Raw genomic sequence first — 26053 nt, forward strand, 5'->3', positions numbered from 1 at the left:
GACACCTGAGGGTGTTGGGGACACCTAAAGGTGATACTGGAGGGTGTTGGGGGCACCCATGGGTGACGGTGACACCTCAGGGGGTTGGGGACACCTAAAGGTGACACCATTGGGTTTTGGGGGCACCCATGGGTGACGGCATTGAATGCTGGGGGCACCCACAGGTGACGGTGTTGGGGGCACCCATGGGTGACGGTGACACCTGAGGGTGTTGGGGACACCTAAAGGTGACAGCAATGGGTGTTGGGGGCACCCATGGGTGACAGCGTTGGGTGCTGGGGACACCCATGGGTGACGATGTTGGGGACACCTAGAGGTGACACCTGAGGGGGTTGGGGGCACCCATGGGTGACAGCATTGGGTGTTGGGGGCACCCATGGGTGACACCTGAGGGGGTTAGGGAAACCTAAAGGTGACAGCAATGGGTTTTGAGGGCACCCATGGGTGACGGGTGACACCTCAAGGGGTTGGGGGCACCTAAAGGTGACAGCAATGGGTGTTCGGGGCACCCATGGGTGACGGTGACACCTGAGGGGGTTGGGGACACCTAAAGGTGACACCATTGGGGGTTGGGGGCACCCATGGGTGACAGCAATGGGTGTTGGGGGCACCCATGGGTGACGGTGACACCTAAGGGGGTTGGAGACACCTAAAGGTGACACCTGAGGGTGCTGGGGGCACACATGGGTGACAGCAATGGGTGTTGGGGGCACCCATGGGTGACACCTGAGGGGGTTAGGGAAACCTAAAGGTGACAGCAATGGGTTTTGAGGGCACCCATGGGTGACGGTGACACCTGAGGAGGTTGGGGGCACCCATGGGGCATGGTGACACTTGAGGGGGTTGGGGACACCCATGGGTGACGGCGTTGGGTGCTGGGGGCACCCATGGGTGACGCTGACGGCATCCGGCGTCACTTCTTGGCCAGCTTCGCCTGTTTGTGCTTCGGAGGAGCCCAGCGCAGGCAGATGGAATCGACTGGGGGCCGAAAACAAAGCCGTAACGAGCAGAGAAACTGGGAAGGGGGGGGGGGGGGGGGGGGGGTATATGCTAATGAAGGGTCGTTAACGAAGGGCGTTAATTACCGGTAATGGGCGGCTTCTTGTACTGGGCGCTCTTGAGGTGCTCCTCCACCAGCTTGGGGGTGACGCAGATGACGTGCTGCCCCTTCCAGTACTTCACCATGTTGAGCGACTGCAGCGTGCTGATGATGTCCGTCTGCGTGATGCTGGTCATCTGGCTGGGGGGGGGGGGGGGGTACTGGGCTTACTGGTGGGACTGGGAGCTTACTGGGGGCTTACTGGTCTTACTGGTGGCCAATGGAGCTCACTGGTGCAGATGGAAGCCCTCCAGCAGTTCATGTTCCTGGTGGGATTGGGGGCATCTCTTGGGGTTCCTTGTCTTACTGGGATCTTACTGGTCTTACTGGGAGGGACTGGGAGCTCACTGGGGGCTTACTGGTCTTACTGGGAGCTTACTGGTGGGACTGGGAGGTCACTGGTGCAGATGGAAGCCCTCCAGCATCTCACGTTCCTGGGGATGCTGGTGGATTGGAGGCATCTGCTGGGGTTCCCTGTCTTACTGGGAGCTTACTGGTCTTACTGGGAGGTACTGGGAGCTCAATGGGGGCTTACTGGTCTGACTGGGGGCTTACTGGTGGGACTGGGAGCTCACTGGTGGGACAGGGAGGTCACTGGGGCCTTACTGGTCTGACTGGGAGCTCACTGGGGGCTTACTGGTCTGACTGGGAGCTTACTGGGAGCTTACTGATCTTACTGGGAGGGACTGGGAGCTCAATGGGGGCTTACTGGTCTGACTGGGAGCTCAATGGGGGCTTACTGGTGGGACTGGGAGCTCACTGGGGGCTTACTGGTCTTACTGGTGGGACTGGGAGCTCACTGGTGCAGATGGAAGCCCTCCAGCAGCTTAAGTTCCTGGTGCGGTTGGGGGCATCTGCTGGGGTTCCTCATCTTACTGGGAGCTTACTGGTCTTACTGGGAGGGACTGGGAGCTCAATGGGAGCTTACTGGTGTGACTGGGAGGTCAATGGGGGCTTACTGGTCTGACTGGTGGGACTGGGAGCTCAATGGGGGCTTACTGGTGGGACTGGGGGCTTACTGGTGGGACTGGGGGCTTACTGGTGGGACTGGGAGCTCAATGGTGGCCTACTGGTCTGACTGGGAGCTTACTGGGAGCTTACTGGTCTTACTGGGAGGGACTTGGAGCTCAATGGGGGCTTACTGGGAGGGACTGGGAGCTCAATGGGAGCTTACTGGTCTGACTGGGGGCTTACTGGGAGCTTACTGGGCTTACTGGGAGGGACTGGGAGCTCAATGGGGGCTTAGTGGTGGGACTGGGAGGTCACTGGGAGCTTACTGGTCTGACTGGGAGGGACTGGGAGCTTAATGGGAGCTTACTGGTCTGACTGGGAGCTCAATGGGGGCTTACTGGTCTTACTGGGAGGGACTGGGAGCTCAATGGGGGCTTACTGGTCTGACTGGGAGCTCACTGGTGGGACTGGGAGGTCACTGGGGGCTTACTGGTGGGACTGGGAGCTCAATGGGGGCTTACTGGTGGGACTGGGAGCTTACTGGGGGCTTACTGGTGGGACTGGGAGCTCAATGGGGGCTTACTGGTCTTACTGGGAGGGACTGGGAGCTCACTGGGGGCTTACTGGTGGGACTGGGAGCTCAATGGGGGCTTACTGGTCTTACTGGGGGCTTACTGGTGGGACTGGGAGCTCAATGGGGGCTTACTGGTGGGACTGGGAGGGACTGGGAGCTCAATGGGGGCTTACTGGTGGGACTGGGAGCTTACTGGGGGCTTACTGGTCTTACTGGGAGCTCAATGGGGGCTTACTGGTCTGACTGGGAGCTTACTGGTCTTACTGGGAGCTCAATGGGGGCTTACTGGTCTGACTGGGAGCTTACTGGTCTTACTGGTGTGACTGGGAGGTCAATGGGGGCTTACTGGTCTTACTGGGAGCTTACTGGTGGGACTGGGAGGTCACTGGTGGGACTGGGAGCTCAATGGGGGCTTACTGGTCTGACTGGGAGCTTACTGGTGGGACTGGGAGCTCACTGGGGGCTTACTGGTCTGACTGGGAGCTTACTGGTCTTACTGGTGGGACTGGGAGCTCACTGGGGGCTTACTGGTCTGACTGGGAGCTTACTGGTCTTACTGGTGGCCAATGGAGCTCACTGGTGCAGATGGAAGCCCTCCAGCTGCTCACATTCCTGGTGGGGTTGGGGGCATCTCTTGGGGTTCCTTGTCTTACTGGGAGCTTACTGGTCTTACTGGGAGGGACTGGGAGCTCAATGGGGGCTTACTGGTCTTACTGGGAGCTCAATGGGGGCTTACTGGTGGGACTGGGAGCTCAATGGGGGCTTACTGGTCTGACTGGGGGCTTACTGGTCTTACTGGGAGCTCAATAGGGGCTTACTGGTGGGACTGGGGGCTTACTGGTGGGACTGGGGGCTTACTGGTGGGACTGGGAGCTCAATGGTGGCCTACTGGTCTGACTGGGGGCTTACTGGGAGCTTACTGATCTTACTGGGAGGGACTGGGAGCTCAATGGGGGCTTACTGGTGGGACTGGGAGCTCAATGGGGGCTTACTGGTCTGACTGGGAGCTTACTGGTGTGACTGGGAGCTCAATGGGGGCTTACTGGTGGGACTGGGAGCTCACTGGGGGCTTACTGGTCTGACTGGGAGCTCAATGGGGGCTTACTGGTGGGACTGGGAGGTCACTGGGGGCTTACTGGTGGGATTGGGAGCTTACTGGTGGGACTGGGAGGTCACTGGGGGCTTACTGGTGGGACTGGGAGCTCACTGGTGGGACTGGGAGGTCACTGGTGGGACAGGGAGCTCACTGGGGGCATACTGGTGGGACTGGGAGCTCAATGGGGGCTTACTGGTGGGACTGGGAGCTCACTGGGAGCTTACTGGTGGGACTGGGAGCTCAATGGGAGCTTACTGGTCTGACTGGGAGCTCAATGGGGGCTTACTGGTGGGACTGGGAGCTTACTGGTCGGACTGGGAGCTCAATGGGGGCTTACTGGTGTGACTGGGAGGTCAATGGGGGCTTACTGGTCTGACTGGGGGCTTACTGGTCTGACTGGGAGCTCAATGGGGGCTTACTGGTGGGACTGGGAGCTTACTGGGAGCTTACTGGTCTTACTGGGAGGGACTGGGAGCTCAATGGGGGCTTACTGGTGGGACTGGGAGCTCAATGGGGGCTTACTGGTGGGACTGGGAGCTCACTGGGGGCTTACTGGTCTGACTGGGGGCTTACTGGTGGGACTGGGAGCTCAATGGGGGCTTACTGGTCTTACTGGGGGCTTACTGGTCTTACTGGGAGCTCAATGGGGGCTTACTGGTCTGACTGGGAGCTCACTGGGGGCTTACTGGTCGGACTGGGAGCTCAATGGGGGCTTACTGGTCTGACTGGGAGCTCACTGGGGGCTTACTGGTGGGACTGGGAGCTCAATGGGGGCTTACTGGTGTGACTGGGAGCTTACTGGTCGGACTGGGAGCTCAATGGTGGCTTACTGGTGGGACTGGGAGCTCACTGGGAGCTTACTGGTCTGACTGGGAGCTTACTGGTCTGACTGGGAGCTCAATGGGGGCTTACTGGTCTTACTGGGGGATCACTGGGAGCTTACTGGTGGGACTGGGAGCTCAATGGGGGCTTACTGGTCTGACTGGGGGCTTACTGGTGGGACTGGGAGGTCACTGGTGGGACAGGGAGGTCACTGGGGGCATACTGGTCTGACTGGGAGCTCAATGGGGGCTTACTGGTCTGACTGGGAGCTTACTGGTCTTACTGGTGTGACTGGGAGGTCAATGGGGGCTTACTGGTCAGACTGGGAGCTCAATGGGAGCTTACTGGTGGGACTGGGGGCTCACTGGGGGCTTACTGGTCTGACTGGGAGCTTACTGGGGGGACTGGGAGGTCACTGGTGGGACTGGGAGGTCACTGGGGGCTTACTGGTGGGACTGGGAGCTCACTGGGGCCTTACTGGTGGGACTGGGAGCTCAATGGGGCCTTACTGGTGGGACTGGGAGCTCACTGGGGGCTTACTGGTCTGACTGGGAGCTGAATGGGGGCTTACTGGTCTGACTGGGAGCTTACTGGTCTTACTGGTGTGACTGGGAGGTCAATGCGGGCTTACTGGTGGGACTGGGAGCTCAATGGGAGCTTACTGGTCAGACTGGGAGCTCAATGGGGGCTTACTGGTCAGACTGGGAGCTCAATGGGGGCTTACTGGTCAGACTGGGAGCTCAATGGGGGCTTACTGGTCTGACTGGGAGCTTACTGGGGGGACTGGGAGGTCACTGGTGTGACTGGGAGCTCAATGGGGGCTTACTGGTGGGACTGGGAGGTCAATGGGGGCTTACTGGTCTGACTGGGGGCTTACTGGTCTGACTGGGAGCTCAATGGGGGCTTACTGGTGGGACTGGGAGCTCAATGGGGGCTTACTGGTCTGACTGGGGGCTTACTGGTCTGACTGGGAGCTCAATGGGGGCTTACTGGTGGGACTGGGAGCTTACTGGGGGCTTACTGGTGGGACTGGGAGCTCAATGGGGGCTTACTGGTCTGACTGGGAGCTTACTGGTGGGACTGGGAGGCCACTGGTGGGACTGGGAGGTCAATGGGGGCTTACTGGTGGGACTGGGGGCATACTGGTGTGACTGGGAGCTCACTGGGGGCTTACTGGTGGGACTGGGAGCTCACTGGGGGCTTACTGGTCTGACTGGGAGCTTACTGGTCTTACTGGTGTGACTGGGAGGTCAATGGGGGCTTACTGGTGGGACTGGGAGCTTACTGGTGGGACTGGGAGCTCAATGGGAGCTTACTGGTCAGACTGGGAGCTCAATGGGGGCTTACTGGTCTGACTGGGAGCTTACTGGGGGGACTGGGAGGTCACTGGTGTGACTGGGAGGTCAATGGGGGCTTACTGGTCTGACTGGGGGCTTACTGGTCTTACTGGGAGCTCAATGGGGGCTTACTGGTGGGACTGGGAGCTCAATGGGGGCTTACTGGTGGGACTGGGAGCTCACTGGGGGCTTACTGGTGGGACTGGGAGCTCAATGGGGGCTTACTGGTGGGACTGGGAGCTCAATGGGGGCTTACTGGTCTGACTGGGAGCTTACTGGTCTTACTGGTGTGACTGGGAGCTCAATGGGGGCTTACTGGTCTGACTGGGAGCTCAATGGGGGCTTACTGGTGGGACTGGGAGCTCAATGGGGGCTTACTGGTGGGACTGGGAGCTCACTGGGGGCTTACTGGTGGGACTGGGAGCTCAATGGGGGCTTACTGGTCTGACTGGGAGCTTACTGGTCTTACTGGTGTGACTGGGAGCTCAATGGGGGCTTACTGGTCTGACTGGGAGCTTACTGGTCCCATACTGATCCCATACTGGTGTTTCAGGTCCCATACTGGTCCCATACTGGTGTTACTGGTCCCATACTGGTCCCATACTGGTCCCATACTGGTCCCATACTGGTGTTACTGGTCCCATACCGGTCCCATACTGGTCCCATACTGATCCCATACTGGTGTTTCTGGTCCCATACTGGTCCCATACTGGTGCTACTGGTCCCATACTGGTCCCATACTGGTCCCATACTGGTCCCATACTGGTGTTACCGGTCCCATACTGGTCCCATACTGGTGTTACTGGTCCCATACTGGTGTTTCAGGTCCCATACCGGTCCCATACTGGTGTTACTGGTCCCATACTGGTCCCATACTGGTGTTATTGGTCCCATACTGGTCCAATACTGGTCCAATATGTGTTACTGGTCCCATACCGGTCCCATACTGGTCCCATACTGGTGTTACTGGTCCCATACTGGTGTTACTGGTCCCATACTGGTCCCATACCGGTCCCATACGGGTCCCATACTGGTCCCATACTGGTGTTTCTGGTCCCATACTGGTGCTACTGGTCCCATACCAGTCCCATACTGGTCCCATACCGGTGTTACTGGTCCCATACTGGTCCCATACTGGTCCAATATGTGTTACTGGTCCCATACTGGTGTTTCTGGTCCCATACTGGTCCCATACTGGTGCTACTGGTCCCATACTGGTCCCATACCGGTGTTTCTGGTCCCATACTGGTCCCATACAGTTGTTACTGGTCCCATACTGGTCCCATACTGGTCCCATACTGGTGTTTCTGGTCCCATACTGGTGTTACTGGTCCCACACTGGTCCCATACTGATCCCATACTGGTGTTACTGGTCCCACACTGGTCCCATACTGATCCCATACTGGTGTTACTGGTCCCATACTGGTCCCATACTGGTGTTACTGGTCCCATACTGGTCCCATACCGGTCCCATACTGATCCCATACTGGTGTTTCTGGTCCCATACTGGTCTCATACTGGTGTTACTGGTCCCATACTGGTCCCATACTGGTCCCATACTGGTGTTACTGGTCCCATACCGGTCCCATACTGGTCCCATACTGGTCCCATACTGATCCCATACTGGTGTTTCTGGTCCCATACTGGTCCCATACTGGTGCTACTGGTCCCATACTGGTCCCATACTGGTCCCATACCGGTCCCATACTGGTCCCATACTGGTCCCATACTGGTGTTACTGGTCCCATACTGGTGTTTCTGGTCCCATACCGGTCCCATACTGGTGTTACTGGTCCCATACTGGTCCCATACTGTTGTTACTGGTCCCATACTGGTCCAATACTGGTCCAATATGTGTTACTGGTCCCATACCGGTCCCATACTGGTCCCATACTGGTGATACTGGTCCCATACTGGTGCTACTGGTCCATACTGGTGTTTCTGGTCCCATACTGGTCCCATACCAGTCCCATACTGCTGTTACTGGTCTCATACTGATCCCATACCAGTATTACTGGTCCCATACTGGTGTTTCTGGTCCCATACTGGTCCCATACTGGTGTTACTGGTTCCATATTGGTCCCATACTGGTGTTTCTGGTCCCATACTGTTCCCATACTGGTGTTTCTGGTCCCATACTGGTCCCATACCGGTCCCATACGGGTCCCATACTGGTCCCATACTGGTGTTTCTGGTCCCATGCTGGTGCTACTGGTCCCATACTGGTCCCATACTGGTCCCATACCGGTGTTACTGGTCCCATACTGGTCCCATACCGGTCCCATACTGGTCCCATACTGGTGTTTCTGGTCCCATACTGGTCTCATACTGGTGTTTCTGGTTCCATATTGGTGTTACTGTTCCCATACTGGTCCCATACTGGTGCTACTGGTCCCATACTGGTGTTACTGGTCCCATACTGGTCCCATACTGGTCCCATACTGGTGCTACTGGTCCCATACTGGTGTTACTGGTCCCATACTGGTCCCATACTGGTGTTTCTGGTCCCATACTGATCCCATATTGGTGTTACTGGTCCCATACTGGTCCCATACCGGTCCCATACTGGTCCCATACTGGTCTCATACTGGTGTTTCTGGTTCCATATTGGTGTTACTGGTCCCATACTGGTCCCATACTGGTGTTACTGGTCCCATACCGGTCCCATACTGGTCCCATACTGGTGTTACTGGTCCCATACTGGTCCCATACTGGTCCCATACTGGTGTTTCTGGTCCCATACTGATCCCATACTGGTGTTTCTGGTCCCATACTGGTGTTACTGGTCCCATACCGGTCCCATACTGGTCCCATACTGGTGTACCTGAGGTCCTTGATGGACAGGGTGCCCCGGAAGTCCCTCAGGATCTCCAGCAGCACCCAGGACCAGTAGCTGCGGTAGCTCAGCTTGCCCAGGTCCGACAGCGGCTTCTCGGGGGATCCCACGGTGCTTTCCAGCTTGGAGAGCTCATAACCTAAAAATGGACCCAGAAATGGACCCAGATGGCATCAAAAGACCCAAAAATGGGCAGAAATGGGAGCAAAACACCCAAAAATGGACAGAAATGGCAGCAAAACACCCAAAAATGGGCAGAAATGGCAGCAAAAGACCCAAAAATGGGCAGAAATGGCAGCAAAACACCCAAAAATGGACACAAATGGCAGCAAAGCACCCAAAAATGGACACAAATGGCAGCAAAACACCCAAAAATGGGCAGAAATGGCAGCAAACCACCCAAAAATGGACACAAATGGCACCAAAGGACCCCAAAATGGCCCGAAAATGACCCCCAAGTAGCTCAGAGTGGCCCCAAATGTCACCCAAATGGCACCAAGTGGCCCCAAATGGCAACAAAATGGCCCCAAATGGCACCTAAAGACCCCAAAATGACCCCAAATGGCCCCCAAGTAGCTCTAAATGGCCCCAAATGTCACCCAAATGGCCCCAAATGGCACCGAAGGACCCCAAAATGGCCCCAAATGGCATCAAAACACCCCAAAAATGGCCCAAAAAGGCCCCAAGTAGCTCAGAGTGGCCCCAAATGTCACCCAAATGGCATCAAGTGACCCCAAATGGCACCAAAATGGCCCCAAGTGGCCCCAAAATGGCCCCAAATGGCCCCAAATGGCCCCAAATGGCACCTAAATGGCCCCAAATGGCACCTAAGGATCCCAAAATGGCCCCAAAATGGCCCTAAGTGGCCCCCAAGGAGCTCAGAGTGGCCCCAAATGTCACCCAAATGTCACCCAAGTGGCCCCAAATGGCACCTAAGGACCCCAAAATGGCCCTAAATGGCCCCAAGTAGCTCAAAAATGCCCCAAATGGCACCAAATGGCCCCAAGTAGCTCAGAGTGGCCCCAAATGTCACCCAAATGGCAACAAATGACCCCAAAATGGCCCCAAATGGCCCCAAATGGCCGGAAATGGCCCGAAATGGCACCAAAGGACCCCAAAATGGCCCCAAAATGGCATCAAAACACCCCAAAAATGGCCCCAAATGGCCCCAAGTAGCTCAGAGTGGCCCCAAATGGCACCCAAAATGGCCCCAAATGGCCCCAAATGGCCCCAAATGGCCCCAAGTAGATCAGAGTGAACCCAAATGTCACCCAAATGGCAACAAATGTCACCCAAATGTCACCCAAATGGCCCCAAATGACCCCAAATGGCACCGAAATGGCCCCAAATGGACCCAAATGGCACCAAAACACCTCAAAAATGGCCCCAAATGGCCACAAATGGCCCCAAGTGACCCCAAATGGCACCAAATGACCCCAAAAGGCCCCAAAATGGCCCCAAATGGCCCCAAATGGCACCTAAGGACCCCAAAATGGCCCCAAAATGACCCCCAAGTAGCTCAGAGTGGCCCCAAATGTCACCCAAATGGCCCCAAAGTGGCCCCAAATGGCACCAAAATGGCCCCAAATGGCACCAAATGGCACCAAAGGACCCCAGAATGGCCCCAAATGGCCCCCAAGTAGCTCTAAATGGCCCCAAATGTCACCCAAATGGCCCCAAATGGCCCCAAATGGCCCCAAATGGCCTGAAATGGCACCGAAGGACCCCAAAATGGCCCCAAATGGCATCAAAACACCCCAAAAATGGCCCAAAAAGGCCCCAAGTAGCTCAGAGTGGCCCCAAATGTCACCCAAATGGCATCAAGTGACCCCAAATGGCACCAAAATGGCCCCAAATGGCCCCAAAATGGCCCCAAATGGCCCCAAATGGCACCTAAGGACCCCAAAATGGCCCCAAAATGGCCCCCAAGTAGCTCAGAGTGGCCCCAAATGTCACCCAAATGGCCCCAAAGTGGCCCCAAATGGCACCAAAATGGCCCCAAAGGACCCCAGAATGGCCCCAAAATGGCCCCAAGTAGCTCAGAGTGGCCCCAAATGTCACCCAAATGGCCCCAAATGGCACCAAAATGGCCCTAAGTGACCCCAAATGGCACCGAAATGGCCCAAATGGCCCCAAATAGCAGCAAAGCACCCCAAAATGGCCCCAAAATGGCCCCAAATGGCCCCAAAGTGGCCCCAAATGGCACCAAATGACCCCAAATATCACCCAAATGGCCCCAAATGACAACAAATGGCACCAAAAGGTCCCAAATGGCCCCAAATGACCCCAAATAGACCCCAAAATGGCCCTAAGTGGCCCCCAAGCAGCTCAGAGTGACCCCAAATGGCCCCAAAATGGCCCCAAGTGACCCCAAATGGCACCAAAATGGCACCAAGGGACCCCAAAATGGCCCTAAGTGGCCCCAAGTAGCTCAAAATGGCCCCAAATGTCACCCAAATGGCCCCAAATGGCCCCAAATGGCCCCAAAATGGCCCCAAAATGGCCCTAAGTGGCCCCAAATGTCACCCAAAAGGCCCCAAATGGCCCCAAATGGCACCTAAGGACCCCAAAATGGCCCCAAATGGCCCCAAGTAGCTCAGAGTGGCCCCAAATGGCACCCAAGTGGCCCCAGATGGCACCAAAGGACCCCAAAATGGCCCCAAAATGGCATCAAAACACCCCAAAAATGGCCCCAAATGGCCCCAAGTAGCTCAGAGTGGCCCCAAATGTCACCCAAAATGGCCCCAAATGGCCCCAAATGGCCCCAAGTAGCTCAGAGTGAACCCAAATGTCACCCAAATGGCAACAAATGTCACCCAAATGTCACCCAAAGTGGCCCCAAATGGCCCCAAATGGCCCCAAAGTTGCCCCAAATGGCACCAAAATGGCACCAAAGGACCCCAAAATGGCCCTAAGTGGCCCCAAGTAGCTCAAAATGGCCCCAAATGTCACCCAAATGGCCCCAAATGGCCCCAAATGGCCCCAAAATGTCCCTAAGTGGCCCCAAATGTCACCCAAAAGGCCCCAAATGGCCCCAAATGGCACCTAAAGACCCCAAAATGGCCCCAAATGGCCCCAAGTAGCTCAGAGTGGCCCCAAATGTCACCCAAATGGCCCCAAATGTCACCCAAATGTCACCCAAATGGCACCAAGTGACCCCAAATGGCCCCAAATGGCATCTAAAGACCCCAAAATGGCCCCAAATGGCACCAAAATGACCCCAAATGGCCCCAAATGACCCCAAATGACCCCAAATGTCCCCCATTGTCCCCAATGTCCCCCATTGTCCCCAATGTCCCCAATGTCCCCAATGTCCCCATTGTCCCCAATGTCCCCCAATGTCCCCAATGTCCCCAATGTCCCCAATGTCCCCATTGTCCCCAATGTCCCCAATGTCCCCAATGTCCCCAATGTCCCCATTGTCCCCAATGTCCCCCAATGTCCCCAATGTCCCCAATGTCCCCATTGTCCCCAATGTCCCCAATGTCCCCAATGTCCCCAATGACCCCATTGACCCCAAAGTCCCCATTGATCCCATTGATCCCCATTGACCCCATTGTCCCCAATGTCCCCAATGTCCCCAATGTCCCCATTGACCCCATTATCCCCATTGACCCCATTGTTCCCATTGCCCCCAATGTCCCAATTGACCCCAATGTCCCCATTGACCCCATTGATCCCCCAATGTCCCCATTGACCCCACTGTCCCCAATCGACCCCAATGTCCCCAATGTCCCCATTGATCCCCATTGACCCCATTGACCCCAATGTCCCAATTGACCCCAATGTCCCCATTGTCCCCATTGTCCCCATTGTCCCCATTGTCCCCCAATGTCCCCAATGTCCCCATTGTCCCCAATGTCCCCAATGTCCCCAATCTCCCCATTGACCCCATTGATCCCCAATGTCCCCATTGACCCCATTGATCCCCCAATGTCCCCAATGTCCCCATTGACCCCAATGTCCCCATTGATCCCCATTGTCCCCATTGACTCCAATGTCCCCATTGACCCCATTGACCCCATTGATCCCCAATGTCCCCATTGACCCCACTGTCCCCAATCGACCCCAATGTCCCCATTGTTCCCATTGATCCCCATTGTCCCCACTGAACCCCAATGTCCCCATTGATCCCCATTGTCCCCATTGTCCCCAATGTCCCCCAATGACCCCAATGTGCCCCATTGTCCCCAATGTCCCCAATGTCCCCCAATGTCCCCAATGTCCCCAATGTCCCCAATGTCCCCCAATGTCCCCCAATGTCCCCATTGACCCCAATGTCCCCATTGACCCCAATGTCCCCATTGATCCCCATTGTCCCCATTGTCCCCAATGTCCCCCAATGTCCCCAATGTCCCCAATGTCCCCCAATGTCCCCAATGTCCCCATTGTCCCCAATGTCCCCAATGTCCCCAATGTCCCCCATTGTCCCCAATGTCCCCAATGTCCCCAATGTCCCCATTGTCCCCATTGTCCCCATTGTCCCCAATGTCCCCAATGTCCCCCATTGTCCCCAATGTCCCCAATGTCCCCATTGACCCCCATTGTCCACAATGTCCCCAATGTCCCCAATGTCCCCCATTGTCCCCATTGTCCCCAATGTCCCCATTGTCCCCATTGTCCCCATTGTCCCCAATGTCCCCATTGTCCCCCATTGTCCACAATGTCCCCAATGTCCCCAATGTCCCACAATGTCCCCAATGTCCCCCATTGTCCCCAATGTCCCCAATGTCCCCATTGTCCCCCATTGTCCACAATGTCCCCAATGTCCCCAATGTCCCACAATGTCCCCAATGTCCCCCATTGTCCCCAATGTCCCCAATGTCCCCCAATGTCCCCATTGACCCCAATGTCCCCAATGTCCCCAATGTCCCCAATGTCCCCCATTGTCCCCATTGTCCCCAATGTCCCCAATGTCCCCAATGTCCCCAATGTCCCCCATTGTCCCCATTGTCCCCAATGCCCCCCAATGTCACCCATTGTCCCCAATGTCCCCAATGTCCCCCAATGTCCCCCATTGTCACCCATTGTCCCCAATGTCCCCAATGTCCCCCATTGTCCCCAATGTCCCCAATGTCCCCCATTGTCCCCATTGTCCCCAATGTCCCCATTGTCCCCAATGTCCCCCATTGTCCCCAATGTCCCCAATGTCCCCAATGACCCCAATGTCCCCAATGTCCCCAATGTCCCCCAATGTCCCCCAATGTCCCCATTGTCCCCAATGTCCCTCATTGTCCCCAATGTCCCCCAATGTCCCCCAATGTCCCCCAATGTCCCCAATGTCCCCACTGTCCCCAATGACCCCAAATGACCCCAATGACCCCAAATGTCCCCAAATGACCCCAAATGACCCCAATGACCCCAAATGACCCCAAATATCCCCCAATGACCCCAAATGACCCCAAATGACCCCAATGACCCCAAATGACCCCAAATGTCCCCCAATGACCCCAATGACCCCAAATGACCCCAAATGACCCCAAATGTCCCCCAATGTCCCCCAATGACCCCAAATGACCCCAAATGACCCCAATGACCCCAAATGTCCCCAATGTCCCCAATGTCCCCCATTGTCCCCAATGTCCCCAATGTCCCCAATGTCCCCATTGTCCCCATTGTCCCCAATGTCCCCCAATGTCCCCCAATGTCCCCCAATGTCCCCAATGTCCCCAATGTCCCCCAATGTCCCCATTGTCCCCAATGTCCCCATTGTCCCCATTGTCCCCAATGTCCCCCAATGTCCCCCAATGTCCCCCAATGTCCCCAATGTCCCCAATGTCCCCAATGTCCCCCATTGTCCCCATTGTCCCCATTGTCCCCCAATGTCCCCACTGTCCCCAGCTGCTCACTGAAGGCAATGAGGAACTTCCCGTATCCGCGGCGCTGGTAGGGCGGCAGCGTCAGGATGCAGGCGACGTTGTTCCCGTCTGGGGATTCCTTCTCCTGGGGGACAGCAGCACAGCATGGGGACAACAGCACAACAACACAACACAACAACACAACAACACAACGACACAACGACACAACGACACAACGACACAACAACACAACAACACAACACAACAACACAACATGGGGACAGCAGCACAGCATGGGGACAACAGCACAACAACACAACAGCACAACGATACAACAGGGGGACAGCAGCACAACGATACAACGACACAACAATGACACAACAACACAACACAACAACACAACAACACAACATGGAGACAGCAGCACAACGACACAACAGCACAACAACACAACAACACAACAACACAGCAATGACACAACAACACAACAGGGGGACAGCAGCACAACGACACAACGACACAACGATACAACAGGGGGACAACAGCACAACGACACAACGACACAACGACACAACAACACAACGACACAACAACACAACGACACAACAACACAACGACAATGACACAACAACACAACATGGGGACAGCAGCACAACGACACAACAACACAACAACACAATGACACAATGACACAACAATGACACAACAACACAACAATGACACAACGACACAACAATGACACAACAACACAGCAATGACACAACAACACAACAATGACACAACGACACAACAATGACACAACGACACAACAATGACACAACAACACAACAATGACACAACGACACAACAATGACACAACAACACAACAATGACACAACGACACAACAATGACACAACAACACAACACAACAACACAACAATGACACAATGATACAACAATGACACAACAGCACAACATGGGGACAACAGCACAACGACACAACAACACAACGACACAACGATACAACAGGGGGACAGCAGCACAACAACACAATGACACAGCAGCACAGCAGTGACACAACAACACAACAACACAACAACACAACAACACAACAACACAACAACACAACACAACAACACAACACAACAAGGTGACAACAACACAACACAACATGGTGACAACAACACAACACAACATGGTGACAACAACACAACATGGTGACAACAACACAACACAACATGGTGACAACAACACAACACAACATGGTGACAACAACACAACATGGTGACAACAACACAACATGGTGACAACAACACAACCCAACATGGTGACAACAACACAACATGGTGACAACAACACAACATGGTGACAACAACACAACATGGTGACAACAACACAACACAACATGGTGACAACAACACAACACAACATGGCGACAACAACACAACATGGTGACAACAACACAACACAACATGGTGACAACAACACAACATGGTGACAACAACACAACACAACCTGGTGACAACAACACAACACAACATGGTGACAACAACACAACCCAACATGGTGACAACAACACAACACAACATGGTGACAACAACACAACACAACAGGGTGACAACAACACAACACAACATGGCGACAACAACACAACATGGTGACAACAACACAACACAACATGGTGACAACAACACAACATGGTGACAACAACACAACACAACATGGTGACAACAACACAACACAACATGGTGACAACAACACAACATGGTGACAACAACACAACATGGTGACAACAACACAACACAACATGGTGACAACAACACAACATGGTGACAACAACACAACACAACATGGTGACAACAACACAACACAACATGGTGACAACAACACAACATGGTGACAACAACACAACATGGTGACAACAACACAACACGGTGACAACAACACAACACAACATGGTGACAACAACACAACACAACATGGTGACAACAACACAACATGGTGACAACAACACAACACAACATGGTGACAACAACACAACACAACATGGTGACAACAACACAACATGGTGACAACAACACAACATGGTGACAACAACACAACACAACATGGTGACAACAACACAACACAACATGGTGACAACAACACAACACAACATGGTGACAACAACACAACATGGTGACAACAACACAACACAACATGGTGACAACAACACAACACAACAGGGTGACAACAACACAACACAACATGGCGACAACAACACAACACAACATGGTGACAACAACACAACACAACATGGTGACAACAACACAACATGGTGACAACAACACAACATGGTGACAACAACACAACATGGTGACAACAACACAACACAACATGGTGACAACAACACAACACAACATGGTGACAACAACACAACATGGTGACAACAACACAACATGGTGACAACAACACAACATGGTGACAACAACACAACACAACATGGCGACAACAACACAACACAACATGGTGACAACAACACAACACAACCTGGTGACAACAACACAACACAACATGGTGACAACAACACAACATGGTGACAACAACACAACACAACATGGTGACAACAACACAACATGGGGACAACAACACAACACAACATGGTGACAACAACACAACATGGTGACAACAACACAACATGGGGACAACAACACAACACAACATGGTGACAACAACACAACGTGGTGACAACAACACAACATGGTGACAACAACACAACATGGGGACAACAACACAACATGGTGACAACAACACAACATGGTGACAACAACACAACACAACCTGGTGACAACAACACAACATGGTGACAACAACACAACACAACATGGTGACAACAACACAACATGGTGACAACAACACAACACAACATGGTGACAACAACACAACATGGTGACAACAACACAACACAACATGGTGACAACAACACAACCCAACCCCACACTGTGACAACACCACAACAACACACCACCATCCTGCCCCCCATTTCCGCCCCCCATTTCCGCCCCCCATCCCCCCCAGGCCTCACCTTGGAGAAGTAGCCCACAATGTGCGCCCCCTGGCGGTCCACCTCGGTCAGCAGGTAGAAGACGAAGGGCTCCACGTCGAAGTACAGCGTCTTGTGGTCCAGGAACAGCTTGGCCAGCAGGCACAGGTTCTGGCAGTAGATCTGGGCGGGGAGAGGGGGCAGATGGGATACCGCCGCCATGACACCGTGGGTCTGTGTATGGCAACGCCGTGTTCACATCTCTATGATCCCCCTGGTTGACGTTGGCCAATGAGAGGAGGTTGTGGTGGAGGACCTGATGTCCTGTGTCACCTCTGTGTCACCTCTGTGTCACCCCTGTGCCATCACATGTCACCTCCATGTCACCACGTGTCCATGCATGGCAACTCCATGTTCCCATCTCTATGATCCCCCTGGTTGACGTTGGCCAATGGGAGGAGGTTGTGGTGGAGGACCTGACGTCCCGTGTCACCTCTGTGTCACCTCTGTGTCACCTCTGTGTCCCCATTTGTCACCTCCATGTCACCATGTGTGACCTCTGTGTCACCTCCATGTCACCCCTGTGCCCTCATCTGTCACCTCCATGTCACCATGTGTCACCTCCATGTCACCTCCATGTCACCACGTGTCCATGCATGACAACGCCGTGTTCACATCTCTATGATCCCCCTGGTTGACGTTGGCCAATGGGAGGAGGTTGTGGTGGAGGACCTGACGCCCTGTGTCACCTCTGTGTCACCTCTGTGTCACCTCCATGTCATCACATGTCACATCCATGTCACCTCCATGTCACCACGTGTCCCTGCATGACAACGCCATGTTCACATCTCTATGATCCCCCTGGTTGACGTTGGCCAATGGGAGGAGGTTGTGGTGGAGGACCTGACGCCCTGTGTCACCTCTGTGTCACCTCTGTGTCACCTCTGTGTCACCTCTGTGCCATCATTTGTCACCTCTGTGTCACCTCTGTGTCACCTCCATGTCACCTCCATGTCACCACGTGTCACCTCCATGTCACCATGGGTCTGTGTATGGCAACGCCATCCCACATCTCTATGATCCCTCTGGTTGACGTTGGCCAATGAGAGGAGGTTGTGGTGGAGGACCTGACGTCCTGTGTCACCTCTGTGTCACCTCTGTGTCACCTCCATGTCACCACGTGTCCATGCATGACAACGCCATGTTCCCATCTCTATGATCCCTCTGGTTGACGTTGGCCAATGAGAGGAGGTTGTGGTGGAGGACCTGACGTCCTGTGTCACCTCTGTGTCACCTCTGTGTCACCCCTCTGCCCTCATCTGTCACCTCCATGTCACCACGTGTCCATGCATGACAACGCCATGTTCCCATCTCTATGATCCCCCTGGTTGACGTTGGCCAATGGGAGGAGGTTGTGGTGGAGGACCTGACGTCCCGTGTCACGTCTGTGTCACCTCCGTGTCACCTCTGTGTCACCTCCATGTCACCTCCATGTCACCACGTGTCCGTGCATGACAACGCCATGTTCCCATCTCTATGACCCCTCTGGTTGACGTTGACCAATGAGAGGAGGTTGTGGTGGAGGACCTGACGTCCTGTGTCACCTCTGTGTCACCTCTGTGTCACCTCTGTGTCACCCCTGTGTCACCTCTACATCACCATGGGTCTGTGTATGACAACGCCATCCCACATCTCTATGATCCCCCTGGTTGACGTTGGCCAATGAGAGGAGGTTGTGGTGGAGGACCTGATGCCCTGTGTCACCTCTGTGTCACCTCTGTGCCCCCATTTGTCACCTCTATGTCACCTCCATGTCACCTCCATGTCACCACGTGTCCCTGCATGACAACGCCATGTTCCCATCTCTATGATCCCCCTGGTTGACGTTGGCCAATGAGAGGAGGTTGTGGTGGAGGACCTGACGTCCTGTGTCACCTCTGTGTCACCTCTGTGCCCTCATCTGTCACCTCCATGTCACCTCCATGTCACCACGAGTCCATGCTTGCCAACACCATGTCCCCATCTCTATGATCCCCCTGGTTGACGTTGGCCAATGAGAGGAGGTTGTGGTGGAGGACCTGACGTCCTGTGTCACCATGTGTCACCTCTGTGTCACCTCTGTGTCACCTTTGTCACCTCTGTGCCCTCATTTGTCACCTCTGTGTCACCCCTGTGTCACCTCTGTGTCACCATGTGTCACCTCCATGTCACCATGTGTCCATGTATGGCAACGCCATCCCACATCTCTATGACCCCCCTGGTTGACGTTGGCCAATGAGAGGAGGTTGTGGTGGAGGACCTGATGTCCTGTGTCACCTCTGTGTCACCTCTGTGTCACCCCTGTGTCACCTCCATGTCACCACATGTCCATGCATGACAACGCCGTGTTCCCATCTCTATGATCCCCCTGGTTGACGTTGGCCAATGGGAGGAGGTTGTGGTGGAGGACCTGACGTCCTGTGTCACCTCTGTGTCACCTCTGTGCCATCATTTGTCACCTCCATGTCACCATGGGTCACCCCTGTGTCACCTCCATGTCACCACGTGTCCCTGCATGACAACGCCATGTTCCCATCTCTATGATCCCCCTGGTTGACGTTGGCCAATGGGAGGAGGTTGTGGTGGAGGACCTGATGTCCTGTGTCACCTCTGTGTCACCTCTGTGTCACCTCTGTGTCACCTCTGTGCCCCCATCTGTCACCCCTGTGTCACCTCCATGTCACCACGTGTACATGCATGACAACACCATGTTCCCATCTCTATGATCCCCCTGGTTGACGTTGGCCAATGGGAGGAGGTTGTGGTGGAGGACCTGACGTCCTGTGTCACCTCTGTGTCACCTCTGTGTCACCTCTGTGTCACCTCTGTGCCATCATTTGTCACCTCCATGTCACCATGGGTCACCTTCGTGTCACCTCCATGTCACCACGTGTCCATGCATGACAACGCCATGTTCCCATCTCTATGATCCCCCTTGTTGACGTTGGCCAATGGGAGGAGGTTGTGGTGGAGGACCTGACGTCCTGTGTCACCTCTGTGTCACCTCTGTGTCACCTGTATGTCACCTCCATGTCACCTCCATGTCACCACGTGTCCATGCATGACAACGCCATGTTCCCATCTCTATGACCCCTCTGGTTGACATTGGCCAATGAGAGGAGGTTGTGGTGGAGGACCTGACGTCCCGTGTCACCTCTGTGTCACCTCTGTGTCACCTCTGTGTCCCCATTTGTCACCTCCATGTCACCATGTGTGACCTCTGTGTCACCTCCATGTCACCCCTGTGCCCTCATCTGTCACCTCCATGTCACCATGTGTCACCTCCATGTCACCTCCATGTCACCACGTGTCCATGCATGACAACGCCATGTTCCCATCTCTATGATCCCCCTGGTTGACGTTGGCCAATGAGAGGAGGTTGTGGTGGAGGACCTGACGTCCTGTGTCACCATGTGTCACCTCTGTGTCACCTCTGTGTCACCTCTGTGTCATCATATGTCACCTCCATGTCACCTCCATGTCACCACGTGTCCCTGCATGACAACGCCATGTTCCCATCTCTATGACCCCCCTGGTTGACGTTGGCCAATGGGAGGAGGTTGTGGTGGAGGACCTGACGTCCCGTGTCACCTCTGTGTCACCTCTGTCACCTCTGTGTCATCATTTGTCACCTCCATGTCACCTCCATGTCACCACGTGTCCATGCATGACAACGCCATGTTCCCATCTCTATGATCCCCCTGGTTGACATTGGCCAATGGGAGGAGGTTGTGGTGGAGGACCTGAGGTCCCATGTCACCTCTGTGCCCCCATTTGTCACCTCTATGTCACCTCTGTGTCACCACGTGTCCATGCATGACAACGCCATGTTCCCATCTCTATGATCCCCCTGGTTGACGTTGGCCAATGAGAGGAGGTTGTGGTGGAGGACCTGATGTCCTGTGTCACCTCCATGTCACCACGTGTCCATGCATGACAACGCCATGTTCCCATCTCTATGATCCCCCTGGTCCTCATCTCTATGATCCCCCTGGTCCTCCATGTCCCCCCCCGTCCCCCCTGTCCCCACCTTGTGGTCTTTGCCGTCCACCTCGTACACAGAGATGTTGCTCTTGCGGTAGATCTCGCGTCCCGGCGGCTGCCTCCATTGGCACTGACCCTGGGGACAACCACACGCGTGTCACCAATGCGTCTCACGCACGTCACGCGTGTCCTCAAGCGTGTCACATGCGTGTCAACCCGCCACATGGACACAGCTGGGGTCCAATTTTGAGGGCAACACCTGCAGAACCAAATGTGGGTCCCACGTGTCCACGTCCCCCCATGTCATATGTGTCCCCTAAGCGTGCCCTTAGCGTGTCACACGTCTCTGAGCGTGTCACACGTGTCCGCAAACATGTCACATGTGTGTCACCCACTGCACAGAAGCAGCTGGGCCCCAATTTTCAGGGCAACACCCGCACAACCAAGCATGGGTTCCATATATCTGCCTTCCCACGTGCCCCCTAAACGTGTCACATGTCCCCAAGCATGTCACATCTATCATATGTGTTCGCAAGCGTGTCACACGCGTGTCACACAGCACACAGATGCAGCTGGGCTCCAATTTTCAGGGCAACACCCGCAGAACCAAACATGGCTCCCACTTCCCCACATCCCCACGTATCCCATGCGCCCCCTAAGCATGTCACACGCGTGTCATGCCGTGTCACACGTGTTCCTAAGCATGTCACCCACCCCACGAAAGCAGCTGGGCCCCAATTCTGGGGGCACCACCCACAGAACCAAACCTGGGTCCCCCATCCCCACGTGTCCCATGTGTGCTCTAAGCATGTCACACGCATGTCATGGCATGTCACACATGTTCCTAAGCGTGTCACCAACCCCACAAAAGCAGCTGGGCCCCAATTTTGGGGGCAACACCCACAGAACCAAACCTGAGTCCCACATCCCCAAGCTCCCTTGTACCCCCTAAGCATGTAACACGTATGTCATGCCATGTCATACGTGTTCCTATGCATGTCATACATGTTCCTAAGCATGTCACCCACCCCACGGATGCAGCTGGGCCCCAATTTTGGGGGCAACACCCACAGAACCAAACCTGGCTCCCCCATCCCCACATCCTCACATGCGCTCTAAGCATGTCACACATGTGTCATGGCATGTCATACATGTCCCCAAGCATGTCATACATGTTCCTAAGCGTGTCACTCACCCCACAAATGCAGCTGGGCCCCAATTTTGGGGGCAACACCCACAGAACCAAACCTGGCTCCCACTTCCCCACATCCCCAAGCATCCCTCGTACCCCCTAAGCATGTCACACGTATGTCATGGCATGTCACACGTGTTCCTAAGCGTGTCACACACCACACAGATGCAGCTGGGCTCCAATTTTTGGGGCAACACCCGCAGAACCAAACCTGGCTCCCACTTCCCCACATCCCCAAGCATCCCTCATACCCCATTAGCATGTCACACACATGTCATGCCATGACACACGTGTCCCCAAGTGTGTCACCCACCTGACAAAAGCAGCTGGGCCCCAGTTTTGGGGGCAACACCCACAGAACCAAACCTGGCTCCCCCATCCCCACATCCCCAAGCATCCCTTGTACACCCTTAGCATGTCACACGTGTGTCATGCCATGTCATACATGTTGCCAAGCGTGTCACACATGTTCCTAAGCGTGTCACCCACCCCACGAAAGCAGCTGGGCTCCAATTTTAGGGGCAACACCCACAGAACCAAACCTGGCTCCCCCATCCCCACGTGTCCCATGCGCCCCCTAAGCATGTCACACGTGTGTCATGGCATGTCATACATGTTCCTAAGCATGTCACACATGTTCCTAAGCGTGTCAACCACCTGACAAAAGCAGCTGGGCCCCAATTTTGGGGGCACCACCCACAGAACCAAACCTGAGTCCCACATCCCCACGTGTCCCACGCGTGCCCTAAGCGTGTCACACGCATGTCATGCCATGTCACACGTGTTCCTAAGCGTGTCACCAACCACACAGATGCAGCTGGGCCCCAATTTTGGGGGCAACACCCACAGAACCAAACCTGGCTCCCCCATCCCCACGTGTCCCACGCGCCCCCTAAGCATGTCACACGTATGTCATGGCATGTCACACGTGTTCACGTGTTCCCAAGCATGTCATACATGTTCCTAAGCGTGTCACCCACCCCACGAAAGCAGCTGGGCCCCAATTTTGGGGGCAACACCCACAGAACCAAACAGGGCTCCCACATCCCCACATCCCCAAGCGTCCCTTGTACCCCCTAAGCATGTCACACGCGTGTCATGGCATGTCATACATGTCCCCAAGCATGTCATACATGTTCCTAAGCATGTCACCCACCCCACGAAAGCAGCTGGGCCCCAATTTTGGGGGCAACACCCACAGAACCAAACATGGCTCCCACATCCCCACGTATCCCATGCAGCCCCTAAGCGTGTCACATGCATGTCATGCCATGTTACATGTGTTCCCAAGCATGTCATACATGTTCCTAAGCATGTCACATGTTCCTAAGCGTGTCACCAACCCGACAAAAGCAGCTGGGCCCCAATTTTGGGGGCAACACCCACAGAACCAAACCTGGCTCCCCCATGCCCACATGTGCCATAAGCGTGTCACACGCATGTCATGCCATGTCTCACGTGTTCCCAAGCATGTCACACATGTTCCTAAGCGTGTCACCAACTACACAGATGCAGCTGGGGTTCAGTTTTTGGGGCAACACCCGCACAACCAAAACTGGCTCCCCCATCCCCATGTACGCCCTAAGCGTGTCACACGTATGTCATGCCATGTCATACGTGTTCCTATGCATGTCATACATGTTCCTAAGCATGTCACCCACCCCACGGATGCAGCTGGGCCCCAATTTTGGGGGCAACACCCACACAACCAAACCTGGCTCCCACATCCCCACACCCCCAAGCATCCCTCGTACCCCCTAAGCATGTCACACGCGTGTCATGGCGTGTCACACATGTTCCCAAGCATGTCATACATGTTCCTAAGCGTGTCACCCACCCCATGAAAGCAGCTGGGCCCCAATTTTGGGGGCACCACCCACAGAACCAAACCCGGCTCCCCCATCCCGCGTCCCACGCGCGCCCTAAGCGTGTTCCCATGCGCTCACACGCGTGTCACGCACCAGGTGCAGGCGGTAGGTGCGCTCGTACTTCATGTACTTGAGGCAATACTCGCAGATCCACAGCTTGGGCTGCTTCCCATAATCCTCGGGGAAAGGGGAGAAATACCAGGCGTCGATCTCAAAGTGCCCAATGTGGATTTTGTCCACGTATTTCACTTTGGTGATCTGAAAAATGGGGTGAAAAAAGGGGGATTTGGGGGGGGGGCTTCAACACCCCTCCACCCCCCCCATGTTGTGTTGTTGTCACCATGTTGTGTTGTTGTCACCATGTTGTGTTGTTGTCCCCATGTTGTGTTGTTGTCACCATGTTGTGTTGTTGTCACCATGTTGTGTTGTGTTGTTGTCACCATGTTGTGTTGTGTTGTTGTCACCACGTTGTGTTGTTGTCACCATGTTGTGTTGTGTTGTTGTCACCATGCTGTGTTGTTGTCACCATGTTGTGTTGTTGTCACCATGTTGTGTTGTGTTGTTGTCACCATGTTGTGTTGTGTTGTTGTCACCACGTTGTGTTGTTGTCACCATGTTGTGTTGTGTTGTTGTCACCACGTTGTGTTGTTGTCACCATGTTGTGTTGTTGTCACCATGTTGTGTTGTTGTCACCATGCTGTGTTGTGTTGTTGTCACCATGTTGTGTTGTGTTGTGTTGTTGTCACCATGTTGTGTTGTTGTCACCATGTTGTGTTGTGTTGTTGTCGCCATGTTGTGTTGTGTTGTTGTCACCATGTTGTGTTGTTGTCACCATGTGGTGTTGTTGTCCCCATGTTGTGTTGTTGTCACCATGTTGTGTTGTTGTCACCATGTTGTGTTGTTGTCACCATGTTGTGTTGTTGTCACCATGTTGTGTTGTTGTCGCCATGTTGTGTTGTTGTCACCATGTTGTGTTGTGTTGTTGTCGCCATGTTGTGTTGTTGTCACCATGTGGTGTTGTTGTCCCCATGTTGTGTTGTTGTCACCATGTTGTGTTGTTGTCCCCATGTTGTGTTGTTGTCACCATGTTGTGTTGTTGTCACCATGTTGTGTTGTTGTCACCATGTTGTGTTGTTGTCGCCATGTTGTGTTGTTGTCACCATGTTGTGTTGTGTTGTTGTCACCATGTTGTGTTGTGTTGTTGTCACCATGTTGTGTTGTTGTCACCATGTTGTGTTGTGTTGTTGTCCCCATGTTGTGTTGTGTTGTTGTCCCCATGTTGTGTTGTTGTCACCATGTTGTGTTGTTGTCACCATGTTGTGTTGTTGTCACCATGTTGTGTTGTGTTGTTGTCGCCATGTTGTGTTGTGTTGTTGTCACCATGTTGTGTTGTGTTGTTGTCGCCATGTTGTGTTGTGTTGTTGTCACCATGTTGTGTTGTTGTCACCATGTTGT

The 26053-nt window shown here is 54.3% G+C and overlaps 2 protein-coding genes and 1 long non-coding RNA gene across 27 annotated transcripts in view; 1 reads left to right on the forward strand and 2 right to left on the reverse strand.

Annotated features, from left to right (window-relative positions):
• Positions 1–193: 193 nt before the first annotated feature.
• LOC125687458 (histone acetyltransferase KAT8-like) overlaps positions 194–26053 on the reverse strand; it is a 46406-nt gene continuing 20546 nt past the window's right edge. The window contains exons 6-12 of the mRNA XM_048932611.1: positions 24692–24896; positions 21585–21674; positions 17558–17698; positions 14565–14658; positions 8704–8854; positions 1086–1240; positions 194–978 (exon numbers count right to left, since the gene is read on the reverse strand). Coding sequence (XP_048788568.1) covers positions 914–978; positions 1086–1240; positions 8704–8854; positions 14565–14658; positions 17558–17698; positions 21585–21674; positions 24692–24896 — 901 coding nt within the window. The 3' untranslated portion in view covers positions 194–913. The remainder of the gene's footprint in view (positions 979–1085; positions 1241–8703; positions 8855–14564; positions 14659–17557; positions 17699–21584; positions 21675–24691; positions 24897–26053) is intronic.
• LOC125687453 (uncharacterized) lies at positions 1452–8631 on the forward strand. 25 transcript variants are annotated; one of them, XM_048932595.1, is made up of 6 exons: positions 1501–1689; positions 2955–3005; positions 4422–4840; positions 5732–5791; positions 6120–6580; positions 6705–8631. In XM_048932595.1, the coding sequence occupies exon 6, from the start codon at positions 6796–6798 to the stop codon at positions 7777–7779; it is 984 nt and encodes a 327-aa protein (XP_048788552.1). In that variant the 5' UTR covers positions 1501–1689; positions 2955–3005; positions 4422–4840; positions 5732–5791; positions 6120–6580; positions 6705–6795; the 3' UTR covers positions 7780–8631. The 25 variants fall into 25 exon arrangements, with proteins under 25 accessions (XP_048788543.1, XP_048788552.1, XP_048788542.1 ...); XM_048932592.1 differs by lacking the exons at positions 1501–1689; positions 2955–3005 and adding exons at positions 3476–3744; positions 4042–4072; XM_048932585.1 differs by lacking the exons at positions 4422–4840; positions 5732–5791 and adding an exon at positions 3601–3744 and having other exon boundaries at positions 5996–6580.
• LOC125687456 (uncharacterized) lies at positions 15627–17494 on the reverse strand. The gene is made up of 3 exons (XR_007374077.1): positions 17214–17494; positions 16741–17022; positions 15627–16008 (listed from the first exon to the last, which is right to left on the reverse strand). It is a non-coding gene; the product is annotated as an uncharacterized LOC125687456 (long non-coding RNA).

The sequence above is a fragment of the Lagopus muta genome, assembly GCF_023343835.1.
Source record: "Lagopus muta isolate bLagMut1 chromosome 3 unlocalized genomic scaffold, bLagMut1 primary SUPER_3_unloc_1, whole genome shotgun sequence".
Taxonomy (NCBI): Eukaryota; Metazoa; Chordata; class Aves; order Galliformes; family Phasianidae; genus Lagopus; species Lagopus muta.